Source organism: Bufo gargarizans, chromosome 8 (genome assembly GCF_014858855.1).
Source record: "Bufo gargarizans isolate SCDJY-AF-19 chromosome 8, ASM1485885v1, whole genome shotgun sequence".
Lineage (NCBI taxonomy): Eukaryota > Metazoa > Chordata > Amphibia > Anura > Bufonidae > Bufo > Bufo gargarizans.
Genome location: NC_058087.1, coordinates 182,161,057 through 182,184,536, shown reverse-complemented (window position 1 = coordinate 182,184,536; position 23,480 = coordinate 182,161,057). Strand labels below are relative to the sequence as shown.

The 23,480-nt window shown below is 43.9% G+C and overlaps 1 protein-coding gene across 2 annotated transcripts in view; it reads left to right on the top strand.

The window, feature by feature from the left end:
- LMF1 (lipase maturation factor 1) overlaps nt 1–23,480 on the top strand; it is a 199,022-nt gene that overhangs the window by 28,395 nt on the left and 147,147 nt on the right. For both annotated transcript variants that reach the window (XM_044303094.1, XM_044303095.1), the window contains exon 3: nt 7,057–7,067. In XM_044303094.1, coding sequence (XP_044159029.1) covers nt 7,057–7,067 — 11 coding nt within the window. The remainder of the gene's footprint in view (nt 1–7,056; nt 7,068–23,480) is intronic.

Genomic DNA, 23,480 nt, shown 5'->3' with positions numbered 1-23,480 from the left:
GATACATTTCATATAATAACTCAGTGGCTATACTGCATTTTTAATTACATGCAAATAGAAAAGTATTCAGGTCCAAGTGCTGGTTTATAAAATGTAAATATTTTTTGTGGGACAACCCCTTTTAAAGCATCGGTGTCCGGATCCACATAACTCTATCTATCTATCTATCTATCTATCTATCTATCTCTCTCTTTATCTATTTCTCTCATATCTATCTACAGTGGATATAAAAAGTCTACACACCCCTGTTAAAATGTCAGGTTTCTGTGCTGTAAAAAAATGAGACAAAGATAAATCATTTCAGAACTTTTTCCACCTTTAATGTGACCTATAAACTGTACAACTCAATTGCAAAACAAACTGAAAGGTGGAGAAAAGAAAAAAAAAGAAAAAACTAAAATAATGTGGTTGCATAAGTGTGCACACCCTCTTATAACTGGGGATGTAGCTGTGTTCAGAATTAAGCAATCCCATTCACAATCCTGTTAAATAGGAGTCGGCATACACCGGCCATCATGTAAAGTGCCTCTGATTAACCCCAAATACAGTTCAGCTGCTCTAGTTGGTCTTTCCTGAAATGTTCTTAGTCGCATCCCACAGCAGAAGCCACGGTCCACAGAGAGCTTCCAAAGCATCAGAGGGATCTCATTGCTAGAAGGTATCAGTCAGGAAAAGGGGACAAAAGAATTTCCAAGGCATTAGATCTACCATGGAACACAGTAAAGACAGTCATCATCATCAAGTGGAGAAAATATGGCACAACAGTGACATCACCAAGAACTGGACGTCCCTCCAAAATTGATGAAAAGACGAGAAGAAAACTGGTCTGGGAGGCGACCAAGAGGCCTACAGCAACATTAAAGGAGCTGCAGGAATATCTGGCAAGTCCTGGCGGTGTGGTACATGTGACAACAATCTCCCGTATTCTTCATATGTCTGGGCTATGGGGTAGAGTGGCAAGACCAAAGCCTTTTCAAGCCAGGCTACATTGTGCAAAAACACATCTGAAGTCTCCCAAAAGCATGTGGGAAAAGGTGTTATGCTCTGATGAAACCAAGGTTGAACTTTTTGGCCATAATTCCAAAAGATATGTTTGGCGCAAAAACAACACTGCACATCACCAACAGAACCCCATCCCCACAGTGAAGCATGGTAGCATCATGCCAAGGGGCTGTTTCTCTTCAGCTGGAACTGGGGCCTTAGTTAAGCTAGAGGGAATTATGAACAGTTCCAAATACCAGTCAATATTGGCACAAAACCTTCAGGCTTCTGCTAGAAAGCTGAACATGAAGAGGAACTTCATCTTTCAGCATGACAACGACCCAAAGCATACATCCAAATCAACCAAGGAATGGCTTCACCAGAAGAAGATGAAAGTTTTGGAATGGCCCAGCCAGAGCCCAGACCTAAATCCGAATGAAAATCTGTGGGGTGATCTAAAGAAGGCTGTGCCCAGGAGATGCCCTCGCAATCTGACAGATTTGGAGTGTTTCTGCAAAGAAGAGTGGGCAAATCTTGTGCCATGCTGATAGACTCCTACCCAAAAAGACTGAGTGCTGTAATAAAATCAAAAGGTGCTTCAACAAAGTATTAGTTTAAGGGTGTGCACACTTATGCAACCATATTATTTTAGTATTTGTTTTTGTTTTCTTCCCTCCACCTAAAAGATTTCAGTTTGTTTTTCAATTGAGTTGTACAGTTTATAGGTCACATTAAAGGTGGAAAAAGTTCTGAAATGATTTATCTTTGTCTCATTTTTTTACAGCACAGAAACCTGACATTTTTACAGGGGTGTGTAGACTTTTTATATCCACTGTTTCTATCTATTCAATGCTCAGAGTGGGTTAAAAAAGAATGGGGAATATAATGGAAGGACTTCTCCTGCTGGATCCTCTTCTGCTCGTGTGAATCTCGCTGTAATGTGACCCCCTTACAAGGACTGCTGATCGGGGCATTGTGTATGGGGTTGTCTATGGCTGAGCAGCACGTTCAATGCCAGGCTGGGGTGGTAAAGCACACATTGGTTTTTGAAGCAGTGGAAGTATTTCTATAGTAATGGATCACTATTGGGCATCATGAAATATGAACATCCCTTTCAATGGGTCTCCTGCAGACTGGGTTCTTGCTGGGGGTCCCATCCGGACCCCCGTCACTCCCTCTGTCAGAAGTAAGGTGCTGTGTCTCATTGTAGTCGGTGGGACATCCATTAAATGTGTGCAGTGGGTCCTCAAGGACAAGGGCCACTCTTTGCGCTAGTTTTGTACTGGGGCTAATAGAAGGGGGTACTAATTAGGGACCCCCCGGACTGCCCCGCATGAGGAATTTTAACAATCTGCTTTCATTGGTCCAGTCCAACAGGCGCTGCAGAACGAGGCACATGCTAGGATTTCCATATGGTTGGATGCCAGACTATTGGAAGTTTACAAGCCTTACATACCTAGGCCACTGACCGAGCCTCGGCTGCTCCAGCTTTTTGGCCCAGTTACCCCCCTATAAATCGTGCTGTTTTTCTCAGACACTTTAATGTGTTGGAGTGATTTAGATAATAACAGTGATTAGTGTAAAGTCGTAGAACAGACCGGCCTGTAAAAGTGCAGACCCTGTGATTTGTCTGACCGGCCCCCGTTACTCTCGTAGCGCCCCGGGTAATAGTCTGTAGAAAAAATGAAAGCTGAACGTCCAATTTTCATATATGAAAGAAGTTTCCCCGCAATTAGTGAAAGTTTCTACTATAAACCTAAACTCCAGGAAATCAAGTCCTTCTATAGAGTTCACAAGTCATCCAGGATGTCTGAGCTCTGTCTACAGAAGGGGGGCCGAGCGTGGGTGTCTGATAGATGGATATGAGAGAGAGATATGAGATAGATCTGAGGTTCATACATATAGGATAGATATGAGGTAGGTAGGTAGATACTAGATAGTGATAGATATGAGAAAGATAGACAGCTATGAGACAGATAGACAGATAGATAGATATCAGTCAGATAGATATCAGTCAGATGAATAGATATCAGACAGATGGATAGATATCAGACAGATGGATAGATATCAGACAGATGGATAGATATCAGACAGATGGATAGATATCAGACAGATGGATAGATATCAGACAGATGGATAGATATCAGACAGATGGATAGATATCAGACAGATGGATGGATATCAGACAGATGGATGGATATCAGACAGATGGATGGACATCAGACAGATGGATGGACATCAGACAGATGGATGGATATCAGACAGATGGATGGATATCAGACAGATGGATGGATATCAGACAGATGGATAGATATCAGACAGATGGATAGATATCAGACAGATGGATAGATATCAGACAGATGGATAGATATCAGACAGATAGATGGATAGATATCAGACAGATAGATGGATAGATATCAGACAGATAGATGGATAGATATCAGACAGATAGATGGATAGATATCAGACAGATAGATGGATAGATATCAGACAGATAGATGGATAGATATCAGACAGATAGATGGATAGATATCAGACAGATAGATGGATAGATATCAGACAGATAGATGGATAGATATCAGACAGATAGATGGATAGATATCAGACAGATAGATGGATAGATATCAGACAGATAGATGGATAGATATCAGACAGATAGATGGATAGATATCAGACAGATAGATGGATAGATATCAGACAGATAGATGGATAGATATCAGACAGATAGATGGATAGATATCAGACAGATAGATGGATAGATATCAGACAGATAGATGGATAGATATCAGACAGATAGATGGATAGATATCAGACAGATAGATGGATAGATATCAGACAGATAGATGGATAGATATCAGACAGATAGATGGATAGATATCAGACAGATAGATGGATAGATATCAGACAGATAGATGGATAGATATCAGACAGATGGATGGATAGATATCAGACAGATGGATGGATAGATATCAGACAGATGGATGGATAGATATCAGACAGATAGATGGATAGATATCAGACAGATAGATGGATAGATATCAGACAGACAGATGGATAGATATCAGACAGATGGATAGATATCAGACAGATGGATAGATATCAGACAGATGGATAGATATCAGACAGATGGATGGATAGATATCAGACAGATGGATGGATAGATATCAGACAGATGGATGGATAGATATCAGACAGATAGATGGATAGATATCAGACAGATAGATGGATAGATATCAGACAGATAGATGGATAGATATCAGACAGATAGATGGATAGATATCAGACAGATAGATGGATAGATATCAGACAGATAGATGGATAGATATCAGACAGATAGATGGATAGATATCAGACAGATAGATGGATAGATATCAGACAGATAGATGGATAGATATCAGACAGATAGATAGATGGGAGATACTTAGAAGGTAGATATATGTAATGTCGACACATTAGGCTACTTTTACACTCGCGTTTTGGCTTTCCGTTTACGAGATCCGTTCAGAGCTCTCACAAGCGGTCCAAAACGGATCAGTTTTGCCCTTACGCATTCTGAATGGAAAAGGATCCGCTCAGAATGCATTAGTTTGCCTCCATTCAGTCGCCATCCCGCTCTGGAGGCTGCCTGCAGCGTTTTGGTGTCCGCCTGGCGAAGCGGAGCCAAACTTATCCATCCGTCAGTGGGGACAGATCCGTTTTCTCTGACACAATCTGGCACAATAGAAAACGGATCCATCCCCCATTGACTTTCAATGGTGTTCAAGACGGATCCGTCATGGCTATAGAAGACTTAATACAACTGGATTGCATGCGTTTGTATGATTGTATGATTGCTGGAGGGTTACTAATCAAACTTTGCACGCATTCTGGCATTATACATGTATGTGCCAAAAAACTAGTGTGCATGCCATAGATAGATGGATGGAAAGATTGTTTTCAGTCAGTGGCAGCAAGCTGAGATCTTGAAGTCTTGAATTCACCCCATCGTCTATTCTGTAGTTGCAGGATTTTCTTTCTGCAATGACTGCGCTTCGTTCCTTTTCTATATAGAAACATTTTCTTGTTTTCCACTGTAAACACATACCGCCACGTGGCGCTGGGCCCGTTCCTTGCGTTTCGTTATTGTACCTGTCAGGGTTAATTTCAAATTTCATTACGGCACTGCGTTTAATTCCTGGAGAAACGGCATTTAACTGCTCGAAGAGTTATCCTCACAAAAAAAATATATTTTTTTTTTGTCTTTTTCTCCCTTTTTGCTTATTTAAAGAACAGACCAAAATAATGAGTGTAAGGCGAGCCGCTGTCTGGATGGGTTTGAGTTCTTGCACTCGGGAGGGAGGATTGGATTTCAAAGATTCATTTCATTATAAACAGGCGGCGCATCTCTGGAGCATCCTGTGCCCGCTGCTAATGCCGTCTCCCCTGTCTCCGGGGCTTCCTCCGTCCTGGAAAGCTGAATTGCAGTTTCTTGAGGATGGAGAGATATGGTTCATGGACTGTCCTCTGAAGTGGACCTTTCAGGGTGCACCCACTAATTAATAACACCCCTCCCCCCCCCCCTCGCTAAACGCTCACATGTGGCTCATTTTGGTTCAGTTATTAGTGACGTAGCAGCAGAGAATTTTAGGTAAGAGGCTTATGAGAGTAAAGGGGTTCTCCAAGACTGAAAACCCATGACCACTGGGCAGCGTGCAAAAAAAGACTCTCCTGCCATGAGCTGTCCACCGCCGCGCTCCGATCTTTGTTATGGGTTTTCCATTTAATCAAAAATAGTTAGTAGCTTAGAAGTCACTGGCTGAGGCGGAACACCCCTTTAAGGCCTGCCATACACTTTAGATGTATATTAGTCAGATTCAATTGAACCAGCCAACGATCTGATGGGGGAGAGTCTTGGGTATTGGGGGCCCAACACTCTCCCCTGACAGCCGATATCAGGGGACATAATAATCAGCTTGCTGGATTTCAGCATTCCTGCTCCTCTCTCCCACATGGCTGAGAAAAATTATGTTTTAATATATGCAAATGAGTCTCTAAGAGCAACGGGGGCGTTGCCATTACACCTAGAGTCTCTGCTCTCTCTGCAGCTGCCGCGGCGTCCTCTGCACTTTGACAGGCCCAGGCATTATGACGTTACGCTGTCGATCAAAGTGCAGAGAGCGTGGCAGTTGCAGAAAGAGCAGAGCCTCTAGGTGTAATGGCAACGCCCCCGTTGCTCCTAGAGGCTCATTTGCATATATTAAAACATTATATTTCTCAGCAATGCGGGCACATATGAACATGGGACCAACACAGATGCCTTCAGCTGCCAGGTACACATGTAACAGGTCAGCCGGTGTCATAGGGACAAAACTGCTGATGTTTGGTATTAGAGCTCAGCAACATTCAAAGGTGGCGCTTTTTCTGGTAGAACGCCGCCATGTTTTTTCCTAGTCTCATAAACCCTCTTGAATTAGCTTCCACTGTCAAGCGAGTGGAAATTCTATTCAGTGGGGAAACCTGGATGACGACCAACATGGAGGTTCCATAAAAGTATGACAGCAAAATTGAGAATTTAGTTATCCCCCTGTGCGACCCTATTGCAAGGAATAAATATATTTTGACAAATATTTGCCCGAAATGTTAAGATTTGGTGCACTCCAAACTGCTTAAAAAATTAAACCAATTGAGACAGATGAGTAGCATTTAAAAAAAAATGATGCTTCATGAGACCACCTCTTTAAAAAATGAAAGCTGAATGATGCTTTGGGTATCAAAGCCAGGTTTCTTTGTGAGACAGTTTTAAAAAATTAGGCCAAGTTGTGTTTATTTGCTCCAAGAATCAGTATTTGGCTATACTAAGGCGCACACAGTATGAAAAACTGGCCCTCGGGGGCGGAGACATCGTTCATGACGTCCTTTACTCATGGGCGGAGCTCCTGCTCATTACTGAGAGAGAGTGGAATCTAATCCATCTCAGATCTCTAGATGAAGAGCTCATTCCCACGATAACATTGCCAGCCTAACCCAAGATATCTCTGTTATAATTGTAATATGCTGTTCCTCTAAATTCCTGCTCTTCTCTCCCCTGTTTTTCAGGTACGCCTTTGGTAAGTGAGACCTGTAGGAGTATGAACGTGGGTCTGTAGTGTCACCGTGTACTGCATGTGATTGGGGACGTCTGCACTGCAATAGGGCCATAAACCTATTCATAGACCATGACTATGACGAGCTTGTAAGTAAAGGGTTAAAGGGGCTCTTTTGGGACTATGTATGTAAAGATCTGGAGCTGTGGACCCTGAGAGGTGACCACAGACATCATTCAGTCTCATTATGCTCAGCGTCACAGCAGGTTTGCCATTGAGTTAGGCTACTTTCACACTTGCGTTGTTGGATTCCTGCAGGCAGTTCTGTCGCCGGAACTGCCTCCCGGATCCGGAAATCCATATGCAAACGGATAGCATTTGTAGATGGATCCGGATCCGTCTCACAAATGCATTGCAATACTGGATCCGTCTCTCTGGTGTCATCCGGAAAAACAGATCCGGTATTTATTTATTTTCTAATTTTTAAAGGTCTGCACAGGTGCAAACCGGATCTGTTTTTCTAGAACACATTAATGCATTTCAATGGAAAATAATACCGGATCCGGCATGTGTTCTGGATTTTTGGATGCTGTGATATTTTCTCCAGCCAAATACCATAAGAGTGACTGAACTGAAGACCTCCTGATGCATCCTGAACGGATTGCTCTTTATTCGGAATGCATTAGGATAAAACTGATCAGTTCTTTTCCGGTATAGAGCCCCTAGGACGGAACTCAATACCGGAAAAGAATAACGCTTGTGTGAAAGTACCCTAAGTTGAAATAATTTTTTTTGATAATTCCTGGAGAATTGCATAAGTTCAGAATTGCAGTAAACAGAAATAAAACAAACCAAAAAAGATATTCAAGATTTTGCAACATGTAGGTGCTTTTTTCTCTCATCCCAAAACCCGTCGTCTTTCAGTAAATCTATAAAGAAGAAGCAGAAGTTTTTGTGTCTCCTCGAATGCCGCAATCTTATAATCAGACATGGAAATGTGGAACTGCTGGCGTCTGCTGGTTCTTAGGGGGTGATTCAATGATGTCCTGCTCCAGAGCAGGGTTTATCAGCATTTTTAAAGGGGTTATCCAACCCCAATAATGACCACCTAATGCCCGGGAAGCTCGTATAGGTTATACTTACCCTGCTCCCCGGCAACTGCATCGCTTCTGATCCCAGCACGCCCGCCGCTGCATCTCCCAGTCGAGCACATGAAAACATCCGCCGACGGAGGTGGGGGGCAGCCAATAGCAGGCCACGATGGGGACGAGCCTCCTTTGCATCGCGGGTGACGCGGGGAGATGCAGCAGTGGCCGTGCGGGGAGCAGGGTTAAGTATAACCTATATGAGGTGCCCGGGTATTGGAGGGGTCATTATAGAGGTTGGATAACCTTTTTAAGACAAGTACTCCCTACCCAAAGAAAAAACATTTAAGTAGTCCAACACTTTGATCATACACTATGCAGCACCTATAGAGGTCAGCGTAAGTACTCCTTAGAGACATGGTGGGGGTACCACTTGAGTACACACAATGTGACAGCAACGCCTCTTCAAGTTAGCTGGTTGGTGGCAATGCTGGAAGTCAGAGCCCTACTAATCTGATAGGGCAATAAAAGAGTTAATATCAGCATTCCTGGTGGTCTAGGGCAGTGAAAGGGATAATGTCAGTATAGCTGCTGGTCTAGGTCACTAAAAAAGGTAATGTCATTATTCCTGGAGGTCTAGAGCAGTCAAGCGTTAATGTCAGAATGTCTGGTGGACTAGGTCTGTGAAGTTGTTAATATCAGTAACATTGGTGGTCTCGAGCACCGAAGAGTTAATGTCTATACCCGGTGGTTTAGTGCCGTTAGGGGTTATTTCCACACTCCCTGATGATCTAGGGCAGTGATAGATTATTGGTGGCTTGTTATCGGTGTACATGGTGGTCTAGAGCAGTGAGGGTCTTGTTTCCAGTATCCCTAGTGGTCAAGGGCAATAAAGGGGTTAGTGTAAGGATTCATGAATATCTATGGCAGTCAGATGGTAAATTTTGGATCTCTTTATCATTGGGCAGTGATACAGGGGCAATCTGTCTCATCATTAAGGGCATCATGGCTGTGCTGTTGAAGGGAGCAGTGGTCACCCAGTGACTTCTCTCATCGGCACTAGTTTAGTTTGAGATGGCTGCTTCTATTAGGGACATGCAAAGTGCACACTTCAGCATTTTTTTCCTCTTCCTTGGCCGAGCACATCTTCTGCCTTCTGATCCATGTTCTCCATCACCTGCTTTCCATTTCCTGTTCCTAAACAATGCATAGTGACTTGTCGCCCCGGAGCCTACAAGGACACCCTTTCCTTCATCTCCACACTCTTTACAACCAGTGGGACCCCTGTTTTTCTTGTCTCTGGATAAGATGTTCCTCAAGATCGAGATGAATAAGATGTAAATCTGTCTTGGCTTGGGCCAAACACAGGAAAACCACAATATTATTTGCGTTATGATTTACTTGGAACAACAAGTCTTCTCACGATGCGTTCGCTTTATCTCGGGGAAGGATTCTTCTGTCTCTCTGAGGTTTGAGAAATGGTTGATGAAGACTTCAAAGAACAATGCTTTAAAAAAATGCTAAGACCTAGCTTTGTAAGCCGGGTCCCTTCCTGTTCTCCCCAGGAACACAGGCTTTTGAAACCTTATTTCTTTCTTTTCTTAACCCAATTTGAGTATTAGTTTTTCCTGTCTCATGTATACACCATGAGCCAAGCAACAGGTCTCCATCATCAAAAAAGAAGACAGAGAGGTCTACATTAGTGATGTGGCATTGATGACCTTGTGTATATATATTTTTTTTATATGGATTCATAAATTTGTTGTTGTGTTTTAGGGTGACCCTACTAATGAGATTAAGATAAGAAGATGGAGGTTCCTGTAATCATTTTTTTTTTTCTAGTCAAACTTATTTGAAATAGGTAATCATTGACCATCTTTTCGCATTTGGAGATGTCAAGTATTCGACAGCCAGTGTTTGTTTTTTTTTTTGCAATTTACATCTAGATAAAATTAGGTTGTTTTATGACTACTTTTTCATCTGTGACCATGGACCTGTTCCTGACCTTAGAGGCCAGTGAGGCATCATCATTTGTGAAAATGGTCATGCCTGGTTCATGTTGTAAGTTCAGTTTTCAGGCTGACGTTTATATAGGGAACCATTGACCAACTTTTTGTCAAGTGGTCGACATGAATTGGATTCCCTGCTATCTCCACTTTGAAGTTTAGACCTAGATATAATGTTGACTTGTGTTTGTCTTTTTTTTTTCTTTCACCTGTGTCTATAGGCCCGTTTTGGGGTGTTTGTAGACCAATGAGCATGACTACTTTGTGATGGCAGCTCGTTTTCGAGGCAGACTTGTTTGGATCCTGCATTCTCCTATATCTACACGTTTATCAAATGAAATCTAAATAAATAGTTAATTCAGGTTGGACTTATGTCTTTTTTTTTATCTGTGAACATAGGACATTTCTAGGAAGACTTGTTCATATAGGAAACCACCGGTCAATGTTTTGTCCTTGTCGATGTCAAATGTATTCTCCTTTGTCTCTACTTTCAGCCTCAAAGTCAAATGTTGCCTAAGGTTTTCTTAGACCTATGGGACAGTTTTGAGGTTGTAGTCCAATGGTGGCCAAAATTATGTCTAAAAAATGTAAGTGTTCACTTACCTGGCATACTTGTTGGTATCGGGCAAGATAGTTCAGCCCTGTGTCCTTGGAGATGTTAACTCGCCGATGACCTTGGATGGTCATCTTTAGGTCTATCTTTTGTTCTGTCAGTGTCAACATGTTTTTACTCATGGTGCACCATGGAGAAAATTCTCATCTGGTTGCTGGCCATAGACATGAGATGCCGGACTCCAGATTCTGGTGATTTTGGTGGGACTATGAGAGGAACAAGATGGTCCTTTATGTGCCGAGCAAACAAGGATGCGGTTCACTGGAATTTTTCTTAATATTTTCCTGAGAAAAGTGGCATTGTGTGTCTGGTAGACGCTCATCTCCCTCTCTATTGAAGAAACATGCACAGCTGGCCAGGCCCAATGTCGGGGCTGATAGCTGTTGGCAGAGCAGCTATCTAATGACTATGGCCGGCTTTAATTGCTAAATATCCTGAACATAGACACTTGCTTCCCAATGTTTTCAATCAAGTCTATACCACTCACCAGAATTGGTGACTTACATATTCCTGGTGACCTCATGCCCTCCCCTCTCTTAAATTCATGCTCTCAGAACAGCTTAATGAGGGGTTTACTGGTCCAATTGGATGTTTTTATTAAAACCCATTAGTGCACTGAAGCAGTCCGCCTGAAGGAAGCAATTAGCTAAAAGTAAGTGAGGTTGGAGATTTCCCTAGTTGTAGCTGAAACATCCCCCCCCCCCTCCATGTTCCCCTTAAACTATTCCAGACCAACTCCGCTCCACAACCAGGGTCTGGCAGCTTCATGTGGATGGAGGTTCTCCGTGCTTCCTTCAATATAAACTGTCTGTATGTGGAGTCTTCGTGTTGTGTCTTGTTAAAGGGACACTGATGTAAAATTGGCCACCACGTCTGCTACAATTTACTATTCGCCCTAGTGACATGGAAAAAAAACAAAAAACCTTGTGAGCGCTGATGGAATTATTTTACGTGAATAGGTGGTGGCAGGCGCGGGTATTTTTGGAAAGTTTGCAGTAATGTCTTATATTTTCACGGTTCAAGAGTAAAACTGGCTCTATTTTTGTTTCCAATGCCGTCAGTATCTGCTTTTGGAAAAGTATACAGTAAAATTTCTTAAAGGGGTTGTCCAAGTGTTTAAGGGCTCGTGCACACAAACTTATTTTCTTTCTGTGTCTGTTCCGTTTTGTTTTTTTTTTGCATACCGTATGCAGAACCATTCACTTCAACGGGTCCGCAGAAAAAAACCCTGAAGTTACTCCGTGTGCATTCCGTTTCCGTATGTCCGTATTTCCGTTCCGCGAAAATAAATAGAACATGTCCTATTATTGTCCGCATTACAGACAAGGATTGTACTGTTCTATCAGGTGCCAGCTATTCCGTTCCGCAAAATATGGAATGCACTCAGATGTCATTCGTATTTTTTGCGGCTCCGTTTTTTTTTTTTTGCAGACATACGGTCGTGTGCATGAGCCCTAACACTGATGACCGATCCTCAGGATAGGTCATCAGTATGTGATCCGTGGGTGTCCGACTCCGATTCTTTTTTTTATCAGATTTTTTTTGTACATTTTTTACTTCATATAACAATATATAACATCTTTAGAATACAGTCATATATCAGTATTACAACAATCTTTAAATACATAACATTATATTCCCCTCCCCATTCATTGTCTGCTCAAAAAAAATAAAAATAAAAAAAAAAGTTCTTTGAAGAGACTGCGACGCTGCGCAACCACCACGACTTCTTCCTAGGCCAGTGACGTCGCATTCATTGGTCACATGGCCTAAGCGCAGCTCCGGTCCATTCAAGTAAATGCTTCTGAGCTGCAATACCGAGCACAGCCGCGATACTATGGATGGCGCTGTGCTCGGTAAGCTGAGAGAAGGCCGCGGCACTTAATGGACAGCTGATCGATGACGGTGCAGGGCGTCAGACCCTCATCGATCACATAGTGATGACCTATCCTGAGGATACGCCATCAGTATTAAACACTCGGAAAACCCTTTTAGGGGAATGTCTACCCTTGAACACATTTTTTTAAAGAATCTTCATTTTTATAGCACCAACATATTCTGCAGCTCAGCGGTTCATGTACAAAACAGAGTCATAAATAACATAGCAACAAACAAGTCAACAATTAAAATAAGAGGAGCGGGGGCCCGGTTCTCAAGAGCTTACAATCTATGAGGAATCTGTATAGTCAGGATGCTTTTTTTGTAAATCCCCTGCATAGGCATAGAATGTAGCAATAACATTTTGGCTGCCTTTGGTCATCACTAGGGGGAGCTTGAGAGCTTGCTGCATACTACTTATGCATTGGACTCCATATCAGATCAGTACGCAGGAAGCTCCTGAGCTCTCCCTAGTGGTGGCTGCAGGCAGATAGAATTTCATAAATTACCACTATGTCTATGCAGGGGATTTGGAGCTCTGTATCAGAAAAATTGATAAAGTAATCAGAAATTATTCAGCACAGAATATTGGGTTAAAAGGTGTGTAAAGGTGTATGGACAGATACACGGAGGGGGTCCTGCTGCCTGTATCTCCGGTGATTAGCTGTTGCTCCCTGGAGAACCTGGTGCAAATTTGCCAAATGAAGTCCATTAGAGTCAGTGAGTGGATTACATGGATACACCTGGTCTGCTAGAGTATATGGGACCTATAGTTGGCTATGGGTTGACCAAAACCTAACAACCGCTTTAAAGGGTTAGCTATCATTTAATAAAACGTAGACGTGCTGAGACCCCCACCGATCGCTGAAACCAGGAGGTGGAAGCGATGTACTCCTTCCTTCAGCTCTGCTCGCACTCCTCGGAGAGCGGAGTCTGTGGGCCACAAGCTCTTAGAAAATGTATGTGAGTGCATGCCCCTACTCACTACCATTCAGCCAGGGTCCGCCATTGCAAAATCAGAGACTGAGATTGATTTCATCATCTCAAGGGGTTAATGAGCCCCCCATCTCCAGGTCCCTTCCATGAAACAGGCCCCCTCCATAAATCAGCAATTTGATTTTTTTTTACGGCCGGTTTGGATGGAAAAACCTTGTATCTGTTAATCCCGTCCATTATAGAGACCCCAACAAAAATAAAACACATCTATAAAATAAGGCCGTAACGATCGGAGGCCCTTAATCCTGCTCTGCGTGACGCGGACCTGCATTTTAGGGGGGATTGGACGGAGCCTTGCTGTGTCTCAGCCCCTGATGCAGAGCTCAGCTACGTTCCCCTCGCACTACATCTCAGATTTATGCCTCTCTCATTAGCCTGTCTGCTGACCTGGTCAGACTCCACGTAAAATAAGATTGCAGTAATTTATAACCAGTGATTAGAGGCATGTGCACGGCTAAAGGCCTGGGGGGGGGGGGGGGGCGCTTTTGCAGATCCTACGATGGAAACACCAAGCCACTAATTTCCGCAAGTCAGACCCCGCTTGTGGCTATTTCCCCTGCTCCAACTGATTGGGATAAGGTGATCTAACCGCACTGCGGTGTGTTACACAGGATTGTTATGTCATGGTAAATGGGCGAACTGGGGGAGCTGCGTTAATGTGAACAGCATGGAAGACGCACCATCTTAGAGTGTGGGGGCACAGGTCATGTTTTGGGGGCAATAACTAGAAGTGCGTCAGTCGTCATCTGTTTCCGGGAAAGCCGAGTGGACCCAACATGGCTGCTGTTGTAGGTACCGCAAGGCTTATTACCCAGCTTTACTTGACCCTGGAAGGTAAATCTGTGGACTATGACATCGATATGTATCACCGCATCTTAGTAAATGGTAGAATGAAAAATGTTTTTATAAGCAAGCCTTAAAGGGGTTGTCTACTTGGCTATCCCTTTTTGTTATAAGGGAAAATAAGCAGATCACTGGGTGTCTTGCTGCTGCAAAATAAGTATTCAGTTTTCCTGCAGCTCCCCCGCAGGGGAACTAAAGTATTGCATAGTTAGGATTTTAACTCAATGAGCTGTCCATGCAATGCATGGTCATGTCAGGTCCTCCAGAATGAGTGACACTCTTTGTAGCTGCTTTGGTTAATAAATCAGGGTCCTGAATGGGGGCCCGCCTGTATTAGATCAGACTTCCCTAATAGGGTCTTATACATTAGATTAATGTTTGCCGAACCTACTGATTTTGACAGGACTGGCCGACCATCTAATGTGTATGGGGCCCTCACAACCCTCAAAGAAAGAAGAATCGGGCACGTTGAATTTCAGCTTCCCCAAAAAAAAAAAAATAGGAAAAAGCTGCCTCCAGAGGTGTCTAGCAGCTGCTTCCTTTCCACGTGCACACTTGGCTGAGATGAGCATGCATGTGTATGGGGAGGACGTATGTGTATGAGGACGAGCACTTGGCCGACGGCTATCTGTCCCTTCACCCCCCCCACCACACACATTCGTGCTTAGCTCAGCCAAGCGTGTATGTATTGTCAATGAGGGGACAAATGGATCAGGCATGTTTAACTCCCAACTGCCCGATCCTTATCTCCCCCGAGGTCCCCATACACGTTAGCTGGTTGGACGTTTCTGCAGAAATAGGCGGATTTGACTGACCTTTATCTAATGTGTATGGCCAGCTTAAAGGGGCTGTTCAGCATAGGCCACCACTAACTGATTGGCTGGGGTCCGACATCTCACGCCGCCACTGATCAGCTGTTCCGTAAGTTGGCGCCAGAACCGGTCAACCTTGTAGTAGAGGGAGCGGGTTCCCATTAAAGTCAGTGGGGGGGAGCAGGCTGTAGTAATGGGCTTCCTCCACTACAAGGTTGACGGTGCTGTGTGTAGTTCAGAATAGCTGATCAGCGGACATGTGGGGTGTCGGGCAATTGATGGCCGGACAACCCCTTTAAGACGAAAATCGAAAAAAAATAAAATAAAAAAAAATAATTTATAATAAAAAATAAAAATGAGGGGAAAAAAATAAAAAAATAAAATGGTTATAAAAGTAAATATAATAAATAAGGATAAAATAAAATCTTTTTTAGATGCTGTGCCCCCCTCCCCTGTCTTGGCGTGTGCAGCATTACTCTCACGGCCGTCGGGATCCTCAGTGTGTAGCTGGCAGCCTGCCCTCATGGCTCGTCCACCTCGAGGTTAACGTCTAACTTCACAAAGCTGCTCTGCATTTCAAGAGCAGGAACTCCGAGTACTGAGAAATGTTAATTTGCGATGCCCCGAAGCGGAGAATATGCTAAATATTCTGAATATATCAAGACTAAATAGCCCCGTGTTGCTAGGCCCAATTTCCGCTGAAGGGAAGCATGTTCTTCTCCGCCGCAGCCCCATTAGGCTGCCATTACCACGGCATTTTCTTTCAGCCTGGCCCCCGTGGCACCTGTATGGATCTCAGCCATCTGCAAAGGAGGAAGTTTGGTTGTCATGGCAATGGCAGAATAGGCCGAGGGGTCAGTGCCGGTCATAGAGGTCACTTCCTCTAAACCCCCTCTTAAATAAAACCGCAGAGAGGAATATGCAAAACATTTCAGCTAAAGGGCTCGGACTGTCCCCCTGCGGTACTATGGAGGGTGATCAGACGGGTGGTTTGACTACTTTTTTACGGGTAGTAATATCCCCCATCATTTCAATCATGTTTTACTTGATTTTCTAGCTTTTTACTCATAGATCAGGCACTACATCAGGCTCACCGCTGAGAGGCGGAGCCACAGAGAGGAAGGGGCGGGGAAAGCGGGGTCTAGGCATTTCTGTGCAGCCGGGGTGACTCTGTGACTAAATACATCCTGTCCCAAAAAGGAGCAAAACTCGGCCGACACAGAAAGGACGAGCAGACAGAGGCCTTTGCAGTTTTTTTTTTTTTTCTTTTTCAAAAATTCTGCCCACCCTTGGTCCTCATGGCTCTACCTTAGCCTCCGTAATAGAACCAGTGCACCCAGAAATGTATTCCTTCCATGAGCCGGTTTTGCTCTTTTGTGCCTTTGTGCCTTTCCGTATTTTTTTTTCATTTTCGTTTTGTTCTCCCTGCCTTCCCAAAGCCATAACTTTTTATCTTTTTTCGGTTGACATAGCCATATGAGGGCTTGCTTTTTGCAGAACAAGTTGTACCTTCCAATAGCACCATTTACGGTTGCATGCAATGTAGTGGGAAGCGGGGAAAAATTCCAAATGGGGTGGAATTATATAAAAAATAAAAAAACACAGTTCCCCACAGTTTATTATTATTATTTTTTTATAGCGTTTCCTATGAGGTAAAACTGACCTGTTACTTTCTTACTTTCTTTCATTTTCCGGGTCAGTACAATTACAGCTGTACCACATATGTATAGTTTTTCTTGTTTTAATACTGAAAAAAATTTAAACTTTTGGATTTTTTTTTTCTTTGCATCTCCATATTCTGACTCCCATAATGTTTTTATTTTTTTATTTTCATGCGTACACAGTTGTGTGTGGGCTCATATTTTGCAGGGTGATGTGTACTTTTCATTGATACAATTTTGGGACGTGTATGACTTTTTGATTACCGTACTTTGTATTCAGTGTTTAGTCTTTTTTTTTTTTTTTTTCATTTATGGGATAAATATTTTAATAGTACGGCCGCTTTATGATTTTTTTATTTTTTATGTTTATGTATTTTTTATTTAATTTTGTCAAAAAGGGGGGTGATTTTGAATTTTTATATATATTTTTTTAAAACATTTATTTATTTTTTCTTCTCTGGCTCCCCCCCATCCTCGCGCTTTCCCGGTTTTCGACATCCCAGATGCCGTGGTCACTTTTGATAACGGCTAGGGATGAGCGAACTTGTGTTTTAAGTTTGCCGTACAAGGTTCGGGTTATCTAAGAATTCCGTTATGGATGCCGCTACCACGGACCTATGACGGAATTCTTAGATAACCTGCACCTTGCACGCCAAACTTGAAACACATGTTCACTCATCTTAATCGCGGCATCTGAGGGGTTAAATGTATGCGATCGACGTTATTGTCAATCGCACACATTAGTCCCTGGTGCCTGCTATTTAAGACATGACACCGGCTGACCTGTTACATGTGCACTTGGCAGCTGAAGCCATCTGTGTTGGTCCCTTGTACATACATTGCTGAGAAAAATGATGATTTAATGTATGCAAATGAGCCTCTAGGAGCAATAGGGGCGTTACCATTACACCTAGAGGCTCTGCTCTCTGCAATTGGTGCACCCTCTGCACTTTGACAGGACCAGGTGTGACGATGTCCTATCACTCAAAGTGCAGAGGGCGCCGCAGTTGCAGAGAGAGCAGAGCCTCTAGGTGTAACGGCAACGCCCCCGTTGCTCCCAGAGGCTCATTTGCATATATTAGAACATAATTTTTCTTAGCAATGTGGGCACATATAAACATGGGACCAACACGGATGTCTGCAGCTGCCAAACACATGTAAAAGGTCAGCCAGTGTCATAGGTACAAAACTGCTGACAGATGCCCTTCCACCGCCCGCACCGTCTCATATACATTATAGCCTATATTTACCCCTCTAGTGTTGGCCAGTGCACCGCCTCCTTATACCCCTGGTTTCCTGGGCTCCAGTCTCTATTGCTTACAATGCAACCCCTATAGCTATGCCATGGACGCCCCCTGTTGGTCAGGTGGTGCAATACCGGAAGTTTTCTTTTGCCAATGTGGCCTCCTGTATCCAGCCGTGTACCCGGGTACTTTCTCCTGCCACCGATCCTGCATTATTACCCCCGGAGATGCAGCTGTTCTGTGGGAATTTGGAGGTGGCGCACATTTCCTCTGGGCTTTGCCGGTGACTCTCTGAAACGCTCTTTGTCTCGCTGTGTAAGATGAAGGCTTCCCCCGCGTTGGACGCCCACGTATTTGCCTCCGCCATTGATGAGGGCTCTTCTATTTGAAGTTGGCCTCCTTTTATTCGTCATTACAAAGAATGACTAGTGTGGCCCCCTCTAACCTCCTGCACCCAGGTGGGCTTTAGAGCCTGGCACATCAGTCTGCTGTCTGCTCGGGCTTTGTTCCTTGGGAGTCAGCGAGGGGGGGGGGGAGTCTTAAAAAAGGAAAAAACAAAAAAAAGTTTGTTAGGCAAAATAAAATTTAAAAAATTGTGGAAAATGTTACATTTATTCTGACTTTACCCTAAAGTTGTTTGGAGCAGAGTGTAGGAATCACCCTTATACTGGCGGTAATTCTGCACCGCCATCTATACCGTATTACATGACGGCTCCGCTGATACACGGCGGCTCCAGGAAGGGAGATGTCAGACTGTCAGCTCTCTGAAGGGCTCTCTTGGTTTAGCAGCGGGCAGTCCTGGTGTCATATTAGTTTGCTAATGGGTTTACAAGCCGCTGTGACACCTGTGAGACATGAAGCCCCAGCCGTCCCCATGTGTCCTTCTACTGAGACAACAGGTTCTTCTGGAAGACGAGCAGCATCCAGTGCAGGTCCTGATCCCTCCACCTGCCAAACACATTACACCTGTGAGCGGGATTAATATAGACACGGGGGCGGCGGAGCCCGCCAGAAATATCTGTATGTCTGTCTGTCTATCTAATCTTTTCATCAATCATGTAACATATATCATCTAATATCTATCTACCTCATATCTATCAATCATTTATCTTATATATATCTAATATCAATTGATCTATTTCTGTCATCTATCTATTGATCAGTCGGTGTGCCTAGCTATTATCTATCTATCTCATATCTATCTATCTATCTATCTATCTATCTATCTATCTATCTATCTATCTATCCATGCATAGTGTCATTGTCCTGTACTTCAGGTGTCTTTAGACTTTTCATTTAGCAGTTCTGTTGAGGTTTTCCCACAATCTATGGATGTCCTCCCTGTAATCGGCATCCGTGATAAGGGATTCTCGATTCCTGTTTAGGTTCTGGTGCACTGGGCTCCGTGGTCACACCAGCAGATGATGGAGCAGGTCAGGGGTCTGTAGTCACACCAGCAGATGATGGAGCTGTTCAGGGGTCTATGGTCACACCAGCAGATGGTGGAGCGGGTCAGGGGTCTGTGGTCACACCAGCAGATGATAGAGCTGTTCAGGGGTCTGTGGTCACGCCAGCAGGTTATGAAGTGGTTCAAGGGTCTGGGGTCACACCAGGAGGTTATGGAGTGGGTCAGTGGTCTGTGGTCAAAACAGCAGATGATGGAACGGTTCTAGGATTTGTGGTCACACCAGTAGGTGATGGAGCATGTCAGGGGTCTGTGGTCACACCAGAAGGTGATGGAGCATGTCAGGGGTCTGTGGTCACACCAGTAGGTGATGGAGCATGTCAGGGGTCTGTGGTCACACCAGCAGGTGATGAAGCTGTTTAGGGGTCTGTGGTCACACCAGCAGATGATGGAGCATGTCAGGGGTCTGCAGGTAGCACAATGCTATCTCCTGTCACAGCCCTATCTGCTCTACTCCTACTGACAAGCTAATTAAACTTATAGCAATCTGTCAAAGTGACAGCCGCCTTCATCAGGAGAGGAGAGGCACAGGGAACCCATTAGAAGGTAATTAAAGAGATGAAACCTCTCCCTGAATCATCTGCACCTACACAAAGCCGAGGAGATGTTCCCAGAACCCCCCAGAGGCAGAAAAGTGCTTTTCGTTGAAAAGTTTTATTTCTGGGCTTCAAATAGATTCCAGATAATCCAAAAAAGGGCAGAGAAGTCCAGTGATGTCATTTGACACGAGGGGCCCGCAGCGGGGTGAGGGGGCCATCTGGTCTACAGGTTGTCACCCAGCTGATCTAGAACCCTGAATGGCAGGTGTGACAACTGATATATGGCCACAAGGGAGAGAGGCCACCTCATAGAAGATCAGATCTACCATTCAGGAGGCAAGGAAAGCCGAGTGATGGAGACATGGACCTCAACTACCCAATCTCATATGTAGGTGGAGAACACAGGGAGCAGGAGCTCCGAGTACATGTCCTCTCTCCTGTGTGTGTGCTATATTATCACTGAGAAGATCATAGGGGACCTCTCTAAAGGTGGATTTCCACGGGCCGAGCAGCAGCAGATTGTCGGGGAGGAAGCATTCCTACCGGAGAGTCGGCTGCTTGTTCAGTGGAGGAGACTGCTGTATTTACGTGCAGCGATCTCCTCCACAGTACGGTGACGAGCGGTCACTATTACCGTCGCTCGTCCTCATACAGCGGCTCTGTTTCTGGGCAGTAGGTGGCTGTTTAGACCGCATGATCTGCTGCCCAGAAACCATAATGTAGCTGCCTGCACAAATGATCATTTCACCCAACACCTGCGGGTACACGCACACGTTCAGGATTTATGTGCTGAGAATCTGCACTGACTTCCGCATGTGTTCGCAGGGAAATTCAGGCCGTCCAGATTTGATGCGGTTTTTACAGCTCCATTTTAGTAAATGGAGAAAATCCGGTCAGGAAAAATAAAATAAATTGACAATTTTCAAATTCTCATAGAATACAATGTGCATGACCTACATGATTTTCCACACGCAATCCTGATCTGGTGAATTTAGCCCTAGAATAAAAAGTTATCTCATTATGTTTGTCTGTCTACAGTATCTATCTATCTATCTATCTATCTATCTATCTATCTCATATCTATCTACCTATCTATCTCTTATCTATCTATCTATCTATCTATCTATCTATCTATCTATCTATCTATCTATCTATCTATCTATCATATTCCCATAGCTTTATTCTAGTTGCAATGGAAAAGCCACCCAGTTGATGAAAGGAGTGGGGTGTCATGTGACAGTGCAGCAGACATGGGGTTAATGGTGGTTTAAAGGGGTGACGGGGGCACCGCACCATCCAGCGCTGGGAGATCCTCTTATTTCTGTCTCCCTTTGCCGGGGTCCAGCGCTGACAATGGGCTCCTTTGTGCCCCTCCATGCAGCTGCCGGGGCTCTAGCCTTCCATGTTACTGCTGCAAATAGGAGCAGGTGGGTCAACAGCTCCGACCCTTTACTTCTCAGACCCATCGGCCGTGGCCTGCGGGGAGAGCCGCTGCTCCCAGTTTCTGGTGGGAAACGCTGTACACTGGTACTGGGAGAACTGGCCTGTGTCAGTGACATCTGTCAGGCCATTCATCCATAACTTCCCTACATGACGGGAATAAATCACTGCGGTAAACGTGCTGTGGATGATGGTTGGCTGGTACAGATGTAGCAGAGCTCAACCGGTCACATATATTTCTCTGCCGGCTTTGTGTGACATAATACATTATAGTTAAGGCACTGCAAGATTCACCTGCAGTCCTATGTAAAACTGTAGATAAGAGTGCAGTGTCATTGTACATGCAAATTACAGACTTGGCTTTGCTACACGCGTACAGGCATTTTTGCAGTACCAGTGTCTGTCTGTCTCATATCTATCTAATGTCTATTTATCTCATATCTCTTTCTATCTATCTCTCATATCTATCTATCTATCTATCTATCTATCTATCTATCTATCTATCTATCTATCTATCTCATATCTATCATCTATCTCATATCTATCTATATATCTATCTCTCATATCTATCTAATGTCTATCTAATGTCTATCTAATATCTATCTCATATCTATCTATCTATCTATCTATCTATCTATCTATCTATTTAATGTCTATCTAATATCTATCTATTTCATATCTATATCTATCTATCTCTCAGATCTATCTATTTCGATCTATCTATCTATCTATGTTATTTGTGGCCATGTTATATTTTCCATGTTATACTAGTAAACTGCCCCATTGGATTTATCATAGAACATTTATGTGAAAATATAGGGCACTTACAATGCAAATCCCTGTCCTGCAGCCGTCAGCAGGGGCATGCCCCCCAGGGGTTAATGGCTGCAGGTGACGCCTCCAGTCACCGTTATACATATATATATGTTTTGCCTTACAAAGTAGCTGCGTTTCTTATCAACTTCCCTGGAATCTAAAATGCAAATCTCCTGTTTGCATATCGGAAAGTCAGTGTCAAATGAAAACCTGGCCGAGCGTTCCCCAGGAAGATGGCCTCTGTCTAATGGCAGAGCTGCAGTGACCGCGGCCGCACTGTGGCGGATAACAGAGAATACCAGAATGTTCAGCGTAGACATTAAAGGGGTGATCCCATGAGTAATGTAAAAAATATAGTACACGACAATCTCTTTCTAATAAAGCTAGAACCCGCCCCGCACCTCACATGGATCCAGAGATCTCCACATTCATTGCTCTGATAGACTTATTTCAAGGTTCCAGCTTGGGGGGGGGGGGGGTGTCCTTTCTGCTGCGGCTAGAGGCAGTTGAAGGGTTGAACTGCTTTTCAGCAAAATAATAAAAAAAAATCTGAGATAATTTGTGGCTATAGGTGTCTGCAAGCGGATTACTCCTTTCTCCCTTGAGCTATGAAAATGAAAGGTGCCATTTGATTGGTTGCTATAGGCAACTAAGTCCGTTTTAATTCACACCAGTTTTGATAAATCTCCCCCATAAATACTATCTACAAGAAATTCTTCCTCAGTGGCCCATAGCAACCGTGACCCAGTGAGAGGTCTGGTCTGGGAAAAAAGGTATTTTCCTCCCAGCTTGTGCTGCTGGGCTGATTTACAGCCAGGCGAGGTCAAATACCGGACCGGATTTTAATTGCCGGTCTGGGTTTTGGCAGCACCTGGCTGTCCTTAAATAGGCAGCTGGGCTCAGAAGCCATGTCTGTGTGTTGGGATCTGGGAGCCTTGTGTCTGGATGAAGGCTTGCTACCTGTTTGGAGTGAAAACAGGTTGGTGCTGCTATGGTCAAGGACTCTTTGAGGCAGAATTTCCGCATGGTGTGAATTACC